Source organism: Phoenix dactylifera, chromosome 16 (genome assembly GCF_051530095.1).
Source record: "Phoenix dactylifera cultivar Ajwa chromosome 16, Ajwa_hap1_PhDact_Kaust_v1.1, whole genome shotgun sequence".
Lineage (NCBI taxonomy): Eukaryota > Viridiplantae > Streptophyta > Magnoliopsida > Arecales > Arecaceae > Phoenix > Phoenix dactylifera.
In genome coordinates, this window is record NC_143205.1 from 24,259,402 (window position 1) to 24,274,857 (window position 15,456).

At 39.4% G+C, this 15,456-nt stretch overlaps 1 protein-coding gene across 2 annotated transcripts; it reads left to right on the top strand.

Annotated features, from left to right (window-relative positions):
• The first annotated feature begins 3,529 nt into the window (after positions 1-3,529).
• LOC120108498 (CASP-like protein 5A1) lies at positions 3,530-13,502 on the top strand. 2 transcript variants are annotated; one of them, XM_039122098.3, is made up of 4 exons: positions 3,530-4,373; positions 12,588-12,720; positions 12,839-12,877; positions 13,092-13,502. In XM_039122098.3, the coding sequence occupies exons 1-4, from the start codon at positions 4,162-4,164 to the stop codon at positions 13,281-13,283; spliced, it is 576 nt and encodes a 191-aa protein (XP_038978026.2). In that variant the 5' UTR covers positions 3,530-4,161; the 3' UTR covers positions 13,284-13,502. The 2 variants fall into 2 exon arrangements, with proteins under 2 accessions (XP_038978026.2, XP_038978027.2); XM_039122099.3 differs by lacking the exon at positions 12,839-12,877.
• Positions 13,503-15,456: the final 1,954 nt, after the last annotated feature.

Genomic DNA, 15,456 nt, shown 5'->3' on the forward strand with positions numbered 1-15,456 from the left:
AAGCCTATGACATATAATGTGGTCCGATCCAGCTATCATTACCTTATTTTCCTTGCTTGGGTTTCAATCCCATGCCACCGAGCTCGATAGATTTTGCCATTTTGCAAGCCAGCGGAGTCGGTTCAATAGTATTGATGCATTGGATCCATCCAAAGCAGTAAAAATAAACAAAAGGGCATCAATTTTATCCATAATTACAAGTACACAATGATGAACCGTGGAAATAGATGGAAAAAAACTAATTATAGAGGCAGAACTAAGATGAATAAAGGCTAACCAAAAATAGAAACGGCACACCCAAAAATGTAGGGAATTGGTCTGAAACGGTCCAAAAATGGGTGAACTAGGCGTTCAAAGAAATTATACCCCTTTGGATCGATCTGGTCAATGCAGTTGAACTATGTTGATGTGGCAACTCTAATGATGTGGTCAATAATGATGTGGCTCTATGTCGTGTTGATGCTAGCGTGGCTACTGTCATGGCCAGTTGATGAGCCATTGATGTGTCCTCTATTTTGATGATGTGGCAGTGGCTAATGCGGCACTGGCTGGGGTCCTCCTCAAGTTTTGGATTCGAGTCAAATCAGAGCAGGCTGATCTAACCCACTCTCATTGTTCTTCTTTGTGAGAGCTCGGGTTCAAGCCTTAACCGCAGCAACGACAACGGTGCTGAATTGCTCGATGGAGAGAGGGTGGCGGCGGCATAGGACCCCCTTATTGAAGAGGACGATGGCAGCTTGGTGGTTCTTTTGGTCCCGACAATTGATGCCGAAGAGGAGGCCCACGATCAAAGGTTTGGAGTTGAGTTGAGGGTGGTGATGTCAAGGTAGAGCTTTGGGTTGCTAGTGAGCATCTTAAGGCGCTCGATCTCGTCGAGGGGCTCAACCTAGGGTAGGCAAGCTTCTCTAGCTCATCAATGGTGGTGATGATGGCCTGAAAATAGGTGGCGCATGGAGGGCATCAGATGTGAAGGCTGCGGGCGTGGCTGTGGCTATGGCAACACGATGAAGGTGGTGGCCGCTCATGATGAGGGCCCTGCTGAGGGCGGGGGCGAAGATTCACTGAAGGCTATATCACGGGGAAGATTTTGCTGGATGAAAGAGGGAGGTCCTTCAGCCAAAAAAAAAGAGGGAGGTCAGGGTGGGATGGCGCTCAAGCTAATGATGCAGAGCGGAGAAGAAGGATCTACGGATGGTGGCATTGGATCTCTCAACAGAAAGGGATGACGATGAGACGACGTGATGGTGATAGCCTCTAGACGGGGGTGTGCCGGTGAAGCCGGAGGTGGCCTATAGTGGCAAACTGCAGTGGAGACCACGGTGGCTGTGGTTGTGATGGTTCGAAGAACATCGCCAGTGCGATGCACAGCCATGCATCCCATGCGCATGACGCTCGCATCATGGGTGGCATGGTGGGGCAACTTGTGAGTTGGGGACTTCTGTCACGGTCTCATGACAAGATGCACATCCGATGCATAGAGGGGGTGGCACTCCACAACAGTCACAAAAGAGGAGTCGACCATCGAGGCGTTTGCAGATGCATCGATAGTGAGATTATTGCCAAAGACAATCGGATCCGATCTAGAAAAAAAATGGGATACGTCTCGTTTTCACAGACGACACCATCTATTGCCGCCCAAAATCTTGTCCAAAGTAGAGGCTTGAGGGGAGCCAGTCAACTTGAGAGCCAATTTATCGTGGAAAGATGCAGATCTGCACACAATCTGGTACCCTGGCGCCATTTTATAGCTGGAGAGTTCCTGTCCTACTAGAATTGGGCCTTTTAGAGTTCGAGTATGAGTAGAAAATAATTTGTTGATTATCCTTATTTAGATGAGCTTGGAAATAAGAGTTTCACTAGCACCCTACTATGTCATGTGTACATCAGCCTATAATAAGTAGGTCAATTTTAGGCTCTCATGTTGATCGACATTCCATTAATTGCTTTTTAGATTCGGACGGGCCAATACCTCCATAACTCAAAGATTAATTGCATTAGGATGAATTTAATTGCCTTCATTCTCATATGGTTCAAACCATCTGTTTTACCTAAAGCAATGATTAATCCATTTTACCTAAGAACCAAAAAAAAAGTTGCAACAAAGCCTATTGTTCTAGTTTATTCAGCAAGACAATTAAAAATATGGCAAGATAGACAATCCCTGACCTTTCAGACAAGTCCAGTTTGCTTGCAACCATAATATGTAGCTCATCTATTATGGGCAAGATAATAGTCAAAATTGAGCCTTGATCACCTTAGCATTTGGGAAAGAGCAATACCATTTGAGCAAATACTTGATTGTGTCTCGTCTAATTTTAAAGATGACCAAAAACATACAAAAATGCATAAAAGCAATAGACTTTTTTTTTTTTTTTGACCAAAAGGAGAGCATGGCCTTATTAGTTGTGTTGAATAATTATTAAATAAATTTAGCAAGTAGAACATGAGAGTTATCCTTCATTATATTGATATTAATATGGTGAGAGGTGGAGTATACCTGTATGATACTACTTTTCTCATGGCGGAGTTGTAAGTACCTTGGACAAGACTTAGTTGTATAGTTAGAAGAATATTGAAGATTATATGATATAAATTTTAGTTTGTTGATTTTGATATACATGTTTTATAACATACACATTTTGAAACTCAAGCGACATGGATCATCATGTATTATATTTTTTCAAGGGAACAATTTACACTAGAAATTAAATAAAACTATAATATCATACCATAAAAATGTTTATATCCAATTGATGCGTGGTTTAAGACATCTGCAGCATACGTTCTTTGGGTTGTAGCCAATTTATGATAGATTTTTACTTGGAGGCGCTTATCATTGATTATCATTGGAAACAATTTAAGGCTAGATGCTATCAAACGCATTCCAGCTTTATTGTCATCACCAGGTTTGGACCAAGGATCTCTTTCAAGGTTCAGACCATAGACTTTTAAAATTTTCGACGAAACGTTGGGCACAAGATGGTCAGCACGAAACTCAAAATTCAACATATAAGGAATATTAGTTTCCGCCCGCGTTACCGTCGCGATGCATCGTTCCATCCTAATCAAGCGCGGGAAAAGATTCTGGTTCGAGCCATCGTTGCAGGCGCCCTCCATTCTGGGAACTTCCACTCAAGGCGTTGCCATAAAAGAAGCATACCGAGACCTCCGAAAGTATGCATCGGTCCCGGCGTTCCCTTGTTGGATCAGAGAAGATTGGGTGCCAATTATGGACGGACGATGCCGGCCGAAATTGTGGAAGCAGGAGCATTTGCTTTTTTTTTTTTGTAACTAGAAGCATTTGCTTTTATATCGAAAGAAGGGGAAAAAAAAAAATACCGCGCCTGGACATGGCTGATGCAATGACAATAATGACATGGACCCTCATTGAATTGGTATTATATGGTAGGGCATGATCTATAAAAATTTCGTGTCAAAGGCGTGGGTCGGCCCACGGGTGCAGGGCGCCGGAAGCCGGTCGGTCATCAGACCAAATATAATATATATTATTTAACAAAACCGAAGAGTTACCTAAAAAAAGAAAAGAAAAGAAAAAAACAGAACTGAAGGAGAAAGAGAGGAGGAAGAGGGGCGCTGCTCGAGTGCGGTGCTGGCACGCTATCATAATTCCTAAGCACCCTCCTTCACCGGCCGCCCAAAGCACGCCCGAATAAATGCGCTCTTACCTTTTTCAGGTTTTTTTCCTCCTACTCCGTCCTCTGCCTCCCCAGTTCTTCCCCCGCTCTCTCTCGCTCTCCTCTTCACTTTCCCTGCTCGCTCTCCCCGTCAATTGATCCGAGCCACCTTTGAATTCATTCACTATTCTTTCTTCTCCTCCATCGTTTTCGTCGGAGCTAGGGCTTTTTTGTCGATCTCTTCCCTTTTTTTCTTCTCTCACGGTTCCTGAATCCAGCAAGTCAAAAAAGAACAGCGAAAGTGGAAAAAAAGAATAATATTAATTGTAACAATAGTAATAATTAGGGCTTGGAGCCGGTTGATCGCCCTCCGGTCCGGGGCTTTTCCGCCACCGAATCCTTCTACACTCGTCAAGGCATCAGACTTCCTCTCCGATCGGGGCCGGAGGCGGCGGGTTTTTGTTGGCCGCGACAGGTCATCATCATCTATGATCTGGAGGTTGGCCTAATAGCAGTAGTAGGAGAGATGTTCGTGAGTCGGCCGGCGGTGCATCCGGTGGAGGCTCCCCCTCTCACGGATGCTGCCGAGAATCCGCCGAGGGTGATGATGAAGGACATCCAGGGCATGCCCGGGACGCCCGGAGGCCTCGTCCTGCGCCTCTGCCAATTCATATTCGCGGCCGCCGCTCTCTCCGTCATGACCTCCACCAGCGATTTCACCTCCGTCACTGCCTTCTGGTAAAAATAATTTCCTGAACATTACATCGGAACCATTTCTCCACTGTTCATTTTGCTATTTGATCATGCTTTTTTTATTATTATTTTTGTGTGTTTGTGCATGTTTTGGGAATCTTTCTTTGACATGCCATGGCCACCATGATATGCTATAGGGCTGAAAACTGATTGGATATGGATCGGATATTCCATATTTATATCAATATTTTTCAACGAATATGAATACGGATACAGATATTAAATGGATATCAAAATTAATATGTGTTCTAAATGGATATGGATACGGATGCAATCGGGTATTGAGTATATCCATATTTATTATAAACGGATGCAGATACGAATCAAATATTAAACAAATCCATATTTTCTTATTCGAATACGGATATGAATTGGTTATTTTTCGGATATTAATCAAATTTGATCAAAATTCAAGGATGAAAACCAGCAATCGAGACATAATCATAAAGAAAAGATTCAATTAAAAAAAAATAAGTTTAACAAGCATTTATCAATAATAAAAACTAACAATTTCATAAAGAATATATTGTTCAAGATTGTTCGTTACTGAAATAGACGGGATCTAAGGTGCCTCCAGGGTATCTCACGATTGTTGCTGGTTGCAATATTCGGCTGGAAACTAAGAAATGGACGGATCTTCGAAATCCTAGTTGCTTGAAGACGATGAAGAGGAGAGAGGGACGAAACATATGAATGAAAGATTTGAGCATTTCAGGCATGCGTGATGATTCGAAGGATTTTATTCGAATCGTATATTTCATTTTCGGATTACTGTCTTAAGTAATGGTCATCTGATATCTGAATTTCTTTTAGTTTAAGTTTGGTTAATCACTCAATTGGTTCTCTCATTTAATTTAACCTAAACTTCTTCTTTCACTTACTACGGATATTCGAATCCGAAAAAAATTAGGTATATCCGCATTCATATCCATATCCATATCCATATCTAGAAGATTTTTGAACTGACTATCCGAATCCGTATCCATATTTGATCAGACCAAAAAAGCAGTATCCGAATTCAATCCGAATCGAATATAAAAATGGATACGGTCAGATATAATCCAACTTGCTTTCAGCCCTAATATGTCATCTAGCATACATGTTCTTGATGACTGAACATCATTTCCTCTGTTTCTCTTAATAACTTATAATTACCAAGACTTAGTGACTTTTATGAGGCTCGATACCTTGAGAGGGAGAGAGGGAGAGAGGCTTCCAACCAATACGAGACCAACCAATTGTGTGGGTTATTATTGTTTCCCATTACTTAGTTGTTGGTGCAGTTTTGCTAAGTTTTCATCTATTTTTCATATTACAGTCATAAACCCTAGTGGTTGTGCAGTCAGTTGGCTAATCCTTTTCGACCTACCAATTCTATATATCCTTTCAGGATTTCAGCAACTGCTAAAAAAATTTAATCTAAAGTCAGTTACGATATCTTTTTGAACTTTCAAGTCCAACAACTACGATTAGTCAAGATTCCGACAAAGTTTACAATATACATGAATCAATATCATGGACGCCTTTTTATCTTATATAGTTATGCATAATGAGAATTAAGGCTTTGTAAATCATGATATATTCATCATTAAGAAACAAGATTATGATATTAGTTACAAATAGGAAGTAAATGGGGGCCGGAACAGAGCTATTTTCTGCAAATGCTGCAATACTGGGACTTTAAGAGGAAAGGATACAGAACATTTAGTGTGTTAAATTGTCTTTTTCATGCGCAGACGGTGCACCAGAAGCGAGCATTTTAAGACCAAAGAGCAATGTGACTTTTGTTTGTTAATGTAGTTTAAGGGCAACCGCAATAGAGGCAAAGACGGAGAAAAATCAGGCAGTTATTTGGATAGCCAGAATATAGTGACATTAAAAGGCAAGGCTTTGAGATTGTGAAATTTCGCATTCAATGCGTAGAGGATCATGAGTAAAAAGAAAAATCAATGATTTGGTGAAGTAGCTTATTCAGTGGGGTTTTGAAAGAAGGAAGTGACAAATGGCTAAATTTTATGGGCACCATAGTGCCCTTTAACTAAATCAAGGGAAGTTTGAAATAGTGCCAGCTATCATCTATCATGTCATTGAACTTACGAGCCACACTATTAAGTTACATAAGAGAACACTGTGAAATAGATAGAGAACATAGCTACAATAGTTGAAGAGCTTTATGCTAAGATGGTCAATCATTTTGGTCCTTGTCACTTCGGAAATTATAGAGAGATTTATGCAAAAGATAAGGTGTCTAAAATGTAAAAACAAGCTTTCATTATATAGAATAATCCGTATGATAAAAAATTGATAATATATAATGAATCATAAGTGAGTGTTGAGGAAATATATACTTAAGCAGCATATTTTGATTCTCGAAGAGATACACGAAGGAATGATGATGTGTGTTGTAAGTGGCTGTTCTAATACTAGTGAGGTTCCAGTTAGAGGGTGTTAAGCAAGGGGATGCTGAAGTTGCATGTGGATTATTAGTCGCATATGGTATTGCCATGTTTATATCTTCAGAAATGCCATAAGTGAGCTCATTGATTATGCCATGATTTATGTTACTAATATATAATACCATGTTAATTAATGGATGGCAGGCCTTGGTGCAATGGTAAGCTTGCTCCATTGCGACTTGGGTGTCAGTGAGATTGAAATATGAAAATAGCCTCTTTGCACATGGGGGTAAAGTTGCATACACCAGACCTTCCCTAGATGGGGGGAGCCTTGTGCACTTGGATGGTCTTTCTACAATGTTAATTAATGGAACTATATTAGGAGTATAATTAAGAATTGCAGAGAAGATGGTTGATGATACTCAAATTTGAGTTGCTACTCTTGGGATTTAAGAGAGGGTAGTGATGTGAAAAATGCTCGAGTTTTGAGAGATGGGCTATGGAACTCACAGAAGGAGGAAACAAGCACAAGAACATGAAAACGTGGGGAAGTTTGCTGTACTTCTATTTCTAAATGAGTCGGGACTTAGAATGCTTACACCATGGGCGTTATATGCAAATTTGGAGTATCAGTTAGGTGGATGGCTTAAGGAAAATTCATCTTATAGACAATGGGAACTTCATCTTGCATGATGCATCTAATTGCTGTGATCGATCATTTTCTATATCTCTTAAATAGAATTCAGGGCCTTATTTGTACACTTCAGTCCTTTTTCATGTCTACGTTCATGCAACTCACATCAAATTAGCTATTCTTTGCACTAGAGACATATAAGAGAGTATATGTCTCTGCTTCTCCAGGCTTTAACATTTGAAAAGATTGTTATTTTTCTCTTTGCAGGATCTGCTTCTCCTACTCTGACAAGTTTGCATTTTTAGGCTGTGTTTGGATGATGGTTAAGGTGGATAACATCAAGTTATCCTATTAACTAGCCAAACATCCAGAAAATGGTGGATAAACTTATTTGGTCAAGGCCCAAAAAAAGTGCTTAACTTAGGTAAGTTTATTTCAAGGAGGAGGGTAAAATAACTTTAGCCATAAAATGCTCTCTCTCTCCCTCTCCACCCTTGGACTTTTTCCATGACTTTATCCCACTAGTCATAGGAGCACCAGCCAGATAAAGTTATTCATTGGTTAACCAGCTCGGAGGCGAATACCAATGCTTATATATATATATATATATATATATATATGCATGTATGTATATATATATATGTATGTATGTATATATATATGTACATATATATGTTAAAGATGTGGTCACTTATTCGTGTGGTTTGCCGTACCGGACGGTATTGGTGCATACCGATATTTCCATGCTGTACCGATATCGAATAGTACGTGGTATGAGAGGCGTATCAAGTGTCAATACACTGAATCGGCTCCTATACCGGGTGTACTGGCACAATGATGGTACCAGTATGGGGTCTGATACTGAGATAGTGAACCTTGGTTATTCGGCATCCCAACATAGCTTTAGTCATCTTGGACTATCACGATAGCAGAATTTAAAGTAGCTTAGGTCATCTCAGAACACAACGACAGTGAAACTTAAAGTAGTAGCTATAATTGTGTTCGAGGAGCATTGAGAAGAATTGCGATTGTGTTGCACCCCCCTTCAAAAAAAAAAGAACTGTAACCATGACATGGGCAAGAGTGGAATCAGATTGCATCTATTACACTAGCATTAATAATGGTGGCATAATGCTAAACTGAGTATGGGTGGCTCAAGGCTCAAAAACTTTTTGGGATTGACTCAAAATAGAGAACCAAGATCTTAAAGCAACTTGAGGGAGAAAACTCTTTCAAAATTTGATTTTGTCTTCTTAATATTCAATGGCAGAAGGCAACTTACATCAAATGGCGAGCATATCATCTGGTAACAATAGAATGCAACTGCAAAAGCTGCAGTTTTGGCCTTCAGCGGTGGCAAGCAATGGCTGTACCTTAACACAAGTTTCCACCTCTTGTTTCAAGTCCAAACACCACTATTTCGATTGACTTTCACATTCACATTCTGAAAATCAGAGCATAAATTCAGTTATCCTTACATAATTATGCAAATTCACAATTAAATTAAGCCATACATCTTTAATGTTTTATGTTGAAGGATAAAGGCATTAATTATTGAAATGACATATTTAAGTAACATAATAAGCATCATACAAAGTAACTTACAGTTTTTTCCAAGATAATATGTATAAGACAACTTGCAAGAGACTAAATGGATAGGAGAAGAAGCAAAGGAAGTTGGTAAGAAGGGTTATAGACTTTGGTATACCTAGAAACTAGGATTCAAATGGAGTAGGAATTATTATAGATAAGAGTTTAAAAGATAAGGTTGTGAAAAATATGAACGTAAGAGATAGAATAATCTTGATAAAATTATTGCTAGGAGGGGAGTCTAATAATATCCTTAGTGTTTATGCTCCTCAAGTAAAGTTGGATAATGCTACAAAGCAATGCTTTTGGGAGGATATAGATGGGCCAATTCAAGAGATACCTATTGGAGAAAAATATTTATTGGAGGATATTTGAATAGGCATGTGGGGATATATAATGTAGGTTTTGAAAGGGTGTGACGAGAATACAGTTTCGAAGATAGAAATAAGGAAGAATGCTATTTTAGAGTTCACAATGGCATATGATCTAGTATTTGATAGCTTTTAAAAGTACGTATAATATTAGTCAGATAGATTTCTTCTTTACTAAATAAACTTATCGAGTTTTGTGTAAAAAGATTGTAATGTTATAGTAGATGAGAGACTAAACATCCAACATAGATTGGTAGGTAGATGTGTGTATTAAGAAATAGAAGAGAAGGACCAAAAAAAATAGAACCCGAGGACTAGGTGGTAGAATTTGAGAGGAGAAAAACAAATGGTTTTAAGGATTGAATATTGAAGGAAGAAAAATAAGGTCTAAATGGAAAAATCAATGCCATATGAGAAGAGATGATTAACAATATTAAGAAAATGGCTACAGAGATATTAGGAAAATCAAAGAAAAAGGAGCTATTACGTAAGAAAACTTGGTGGTGGAATGAGAAAGTTCAGGTGGTCGTCAAACCTAAAAGAGTCCTATAAAAGACTATCTAAATGTAGGAATAGGGAAGTTTATAAAAGTTGGCTAAGAAGGAAGTTAAGAAGATAGTATGAGTGGGTAGATTGAAAGCGTATGAAGAGTTATATCGCAAGTTAGAAATTAAGGATGGGAAGAAAAATATCTATAATATTGCATGACTTAAGAGAAAAAAAACTAGAGACTTGATGCATGCTAAATACATCAAAAATGAAATTAAAAAGTTTTGGTTAAGGAGGACGAGATCAAAGAAAGATGGACGAGTTATTTTGATAAGCTATTTGATGCAAATCATGTAAATGGTTTAGGCTACCTTACTATTTCCATTGAAGACTGAAATATTTAATATACATGTAGAAGTAAAGAAGGTTATGAAAAGGATGAAAATAGGAAAAATAGTTGGATCTGATGGGATTCTTATTAAGGTTTGGAAGTGTTTAGGTGACTTGAGAGTAACTGATTAACTAATTTATTTAATAAGATCATAAAGACTAAGATAAATGGAGGAAGAGTACTATAATATTGATTTATAAGAATAAATGTGATATTCAAAATTGTTCTAACTATGTTGATATTAAGCTCATGAGCCATATAAGGAAACATTGACAAAGGGTGATTGAGTTAAGATGTGATACAAAAATATCAAAGAACCTATTTGGTTTTATGCCAGGAATGTTGATTGTGAAAGCTACTTTATCCTTCAGTGTTTAATAGATAAATATGGAGAAAACAGACAAAATCTTTATATGGTCCTTATTAATTTAGAAAAAGTATATCATAGAGTTCCTAGAGAAATCCTATGGTGAGTGTTAAAAAAGAAAGGAATTCTGCTAGTTATATTAATGTGATTAAGAGCATCTATAATGGAGTAGTTATTAATGTGAGAACTACGATGATAATACTAGTGAGTTTCGAATCACAGTAGATTTACACCAACGATCTGCTTTGGGTACCTACCTGTTTTTGCTAGTTATGAATGAGATTACTGGGTATATTTAGGACGATATTCTCTGGTGCATGCTATTTGCGGATGATATAGCATTAGTGGATGAAACTAAGGTTAAAGTTAATCGTAGGTTGGAATTATGGGGGAGTGCATGAGAATCTAAGGATTTCAGGTTAAATAAGACTAAGATAGACAAGGAATGCAATTTTAGTAAAATTAGAAGTATAGATGAAGATGTAGTAAAAATTGAAGATCATGAAGCTTTTAAGAGCGATCATTTTTGGTATTTAAAATAGATTATTTAGAAGAATAGAAGATTGAAGATGATGTTATGCATACGATTAAAGGAGGATGGATAAATTGGAGAAATGCGACTGGGATATTATGTGATTATAGGATACCTACTAAGTTATAGAAAAAAATATAGGATAGCCATACGACCAGCTATGTCTTATGGTTTAGAATGTTGGGCAGTTAGAAAACAACATATGCATAAGATGAGTATGGACGGAATGAGATGTTGAGATGGATGCATGCTAATACAAGAAAAGATCGAATAGAAATGAAGTCATTCATAAAAAGGTAGATGTAGCATCAATTGAAGATAAAGTAAGAGAAGGACGACTTAGATAGTTTGGATATGTAAAAGGAGTGATTTGATACATATAGAAGGAAAGAGAGCTAGAGATCAATTGGAAATCACATGTGATGAAGTAGTAAAGATTTGGTTTTGCTACATCTTTTAGAAAATGTGATCTTAAATAGAGTAGAATGGAGGAAAAGGATTCATGTAGTTGATTCCTACTAGTTTGAGATTAAGGCTTAGTTGAGTTGAGTATAATATCTAGAAGACAAGAATATCTATTACATGCACCAAATCAACAGGCACACAATTGATGGTTTCATGCCACAAGACCCAAAGCCCTGCAGATTTATGAGAAGTCAAAACTTCCTAGATTATTAGAACTTTGTTGTTTTCCTTCTAGTGTTGTTTCCTTTGACTTCTCTTATATGTTTTGAAGTTCTTAGCATCTACACTATTCAGTGCTTCAGATTTTCAAGCTTTATGTTTGCTTCTTCCTCTTGTATTTACTAGAAAACATATTTTCCACCTAATTGAATTCATTGAACCACCTTTATAAGTTTAAACCCCTAATATTGTCCATGGATTTTGGACTACAACTGCTGGCTGGCACAAAGGAACAAACTGCTTTCTTATGCCCTTCATGACTATACATTGCAAAATTTGGTAATTTGGCAGTTGCTAAGTAAGTGATTAGCCTTGCATGTTCTATATTTATGGAAGTTATGGTGTTTTCACAATTTTTCTTATAAAAAAAGCTTTTGGCCTATTGCTTTTTTACATGATGCTACCTTCAAGATAGATAGTGTGGATAAAAGATGCTTAATGTTTTACTGCTTGGCACAAAGGAACAAACTGCTTTCTTATGCCCTTCATGACTGTACATTGCAAAATTTGGAAATTTGGCAGTTGCTAAGTAATTAGCCTTGCGTGTTCTATATTTATGGAAGTTATGGTGTTTTCACAATTTTTCTTATAAAGAAAGCTTTTGTCCTATTGCTTTTTTACATGATGCAGCCTTCAAGATAGATAGTGTGGATGAGAGTTTCTTAATGTTTTACTATCTTGTGCAAGATTCTTAGCAACTTCATTTTAGCAACGAAACAAGACTGATTTTGGGCCTTGACTGCAGCTATTTGGTAGCAGCAATCATCTTACAGAGCTTGTGGAGCCTTTCACTAGCCTTCGTGGATATCTATGCCCTTCTAGTAAAACGCTGCTTGCGGAATTCCCGAGCTGTCTGTTTGTTTACCATTGGAGATGGGGTAAGAACAGTAGTCAGATAAATAGAGGACATTCAACACATTTCAAGAATCTGTGCTGGAAGTTTATTTAAAATGCTTGAGAGTTTTGAATTATATATTCATCTGACATTTGTTTCAGCGGTCTTCCCCCATATGTGTAGATGGACGTGAAATCTGTGTGAGTACAAATAATGATGCCTTAAAAATTATTCTTTAGAGAAACAAACATTTATTTTGGAAATATATTATCCCATTAGTGTGTGTGCATGGATGTAATGGAGTACTGAGTCTAGATCAGTAGAGGCCCAAATGAAATTTGCTGGGGTCTTGACATTCCAGTACTGAATGGTTTTGGTCACTCCATGTGATGAGATCGTTTTATTCTGTCGCAGATTATGTACACACTCACATTTGCAGCAGCTTGTGCATCCGCGGGCATCACAGTTTTGATCAGCAATGATCTGAACATCTGTTCAGAAAATCACTGCACAAGCTTTCAGACTGCTACAGCCATGGCCTTCATCAGCTGGTTTGCACTCTCCCCATCATTTCTCCTAAACTTTTGGTCATTGGCGTCCAGGTGAAAAGCCAGAACATCCACTTCTCTCAACTGTATGTGTGCTGGTGTGATCTTGGAATTTCTTCTTTTCTAATTTTCGCCTACAGTAACATATCCATTGCTGTCATTTGTATATCATGATGGTCAGTGCTTAAGAATTGTGCATGTTTACTTATTGGCATCGCAAAGTGAAACCTTGCAATTGTTCCATGATAATGGAATGCTGGCATGCTGTCCATGTGAATCATTGGCTGTACCAAAACTTTTTGATTGATGATGTCCTATGGGTATTGCAGCAGTGGAAACCTGAGGGGATGCAAAAGAACATAGATAACACATTCTGAAGCCACTTTTCAGTATACAAGAGAATATGGATAAATTATTTTTCTATCTAAATGTTGCTTATGAAATAGTTATCTAAAAAAATTCAGATTTCCGGATAATTGTTTTATCCTTCAAATAACAGGCCCTTGGGAGCGGGAAGGGTATAACTGATTAAAGTTCTCCCCCACTATCATTAGGTTCTTTGCTGCGCGTTGTTTGCGTAGCAATGTGTGTGGAGGTGCATCTACGTGTAGCACGAGGTCCACTCCGTTTTTTGTTTTTATTTTTGTTTGTGTTTTTTGTTTTTTGTGTGGTACATACTCAGGATCCATTTTGCTGCAATCGGACCTACCTGTTGTCTGCCTGTTGTAGCTCGTCGAGCCTTTCAGTAAGCGGTTTAGGGCAGTCCAGTTCCGTTCAAGCGCTCCTTCAAGTGGGAAGCTAGCTCTAAAGTGAAGCAGGTCAGTTTCCACAGCCATAGCATAGTTCGTCGGGCGGTTTATAGGGCAACTCCTTCTTTCGTTGCTCTAAGGGTAAGCGGATCAGAGTCAATTGTTACCAGTTTAAAGGCACCTGAACCCAACAGTACCGCGACGCGGTGAGCTGCAGCAAGTGAAGCTGTGTTTTGGACCGATACGCATCATCTCGTCCTGCACCCATTTTGAGTACAGGGCGAGTTGCAGCAACTCAAAGGCGCTCCTCCTCCAGGCATCAGAGAATAATAGATCTATCTCATGGCCCTCTACCTCTCTCCTTGGACGATGATGTCGGCCATCCTCCACCAACCGTTCCTCCTTGAATTTTGAGGAGATTTAGAGCCAACGCTGAAGGAGGGCAGGTGGAGACTTTCTCAACTTGGCCCAAGCCTCAAACGCTCAGGGTTTGGGATGCCCTGAAGGGTCCCGTGAAAATGGCAAAGAGAACTAGATAACTTTTTAACCTGGAAGCGATTTGGAGTAATTGGGGTTGTTTGGGTGGATGCAACTCTGCTTTCCAAGCAGTTCTGTATGCGATGAGCCAATCAGCTCCTTCTGCAGCAGCGCTTCCAGGTTCCACTTCTTTTAACTCTGGCTCCATGATCCAGAGGCGGACCTTCCCTCTTGCCGTTCGATACAAAGGGTTGGATTCCAGCTCGTTCCCACATCTGTCCTGTTGTTGCCGGTCCTCGAACCTGCATGGGTAATGTATTCGGATCCAACGGCATTCCCAGCTGAGATAAGACTTGATTCCGTTCTCCAGTTTTTTTTTTTTTTTTGGTAAAAACCGGCTACTCATTCATATAGATCTAACATGAGTACAACCCGCCACGTCCGTAGAAAGTAAAGACAACAAAAGGAAAGGAGCGTCTAGAGCAGACGTCCACAAAACATCCCCGGAATGCCGGGCCACAAAAGAGGCGACCCAGTCTGCGGCCCTGTTCGCCTCTCTAAATACATGACCAATCTGGAATCCGATCATCAACTGAGCCATCCTCCGAGTCTTCCGAATAAGGGGGTGACCGTCACCGTACCTGTCCACCCCCCGAATCCAATCGATCACCACCGCAGAGTCTCCCTCAAGGTACACTCGCTCGGCGCCAAGGACCTGCCTGGCATAGGATAAGCCCTCCCAAGCAGCCCGCAGCTCCGCTCCAACAACTGTGATCCCAGGTGTACGACGCCCTCATGCGGCCATCAACCTACCACAGTGATCCCTGATCACAAAACCGGCCCCTCCAGTCAAACCATCTAGTGACCTACTGCCGTCGAAGTTTACTTTGAGATAGCCAAGGGGTGGGGGTACCCAAGAGACAAGAACGAAACGGGGCGCTGAAACAGCGTGAGAAGTACCCCAGGTGTCCCTAGCCATCCCAGAAAAAAAATCAGTGGTAGCCG

Coding starts and splice junctions, on each gene's coding strand:
- LOC120108498 (XM_039122098.3), top strand. CDS start 4,162: ATGTTCGTGAGTCGGCCGGCGGTGCATCCGGTGGAGGCTCCCCCTCTC. Junction 12,721..12,838: donor TGTTTACCATTGGAGATGGG/GTAAGAACAGTA, acceptor CATTTGTTTCAG/CGGTCTTCCCCCATATGTGT. Junction 12,878..13,091: donor TAGATGGACGTGAAATCTGT/GTGAGTACAAAT, acceptor ATTCTGTCGCAG/ATTATGTACACACTCACATT.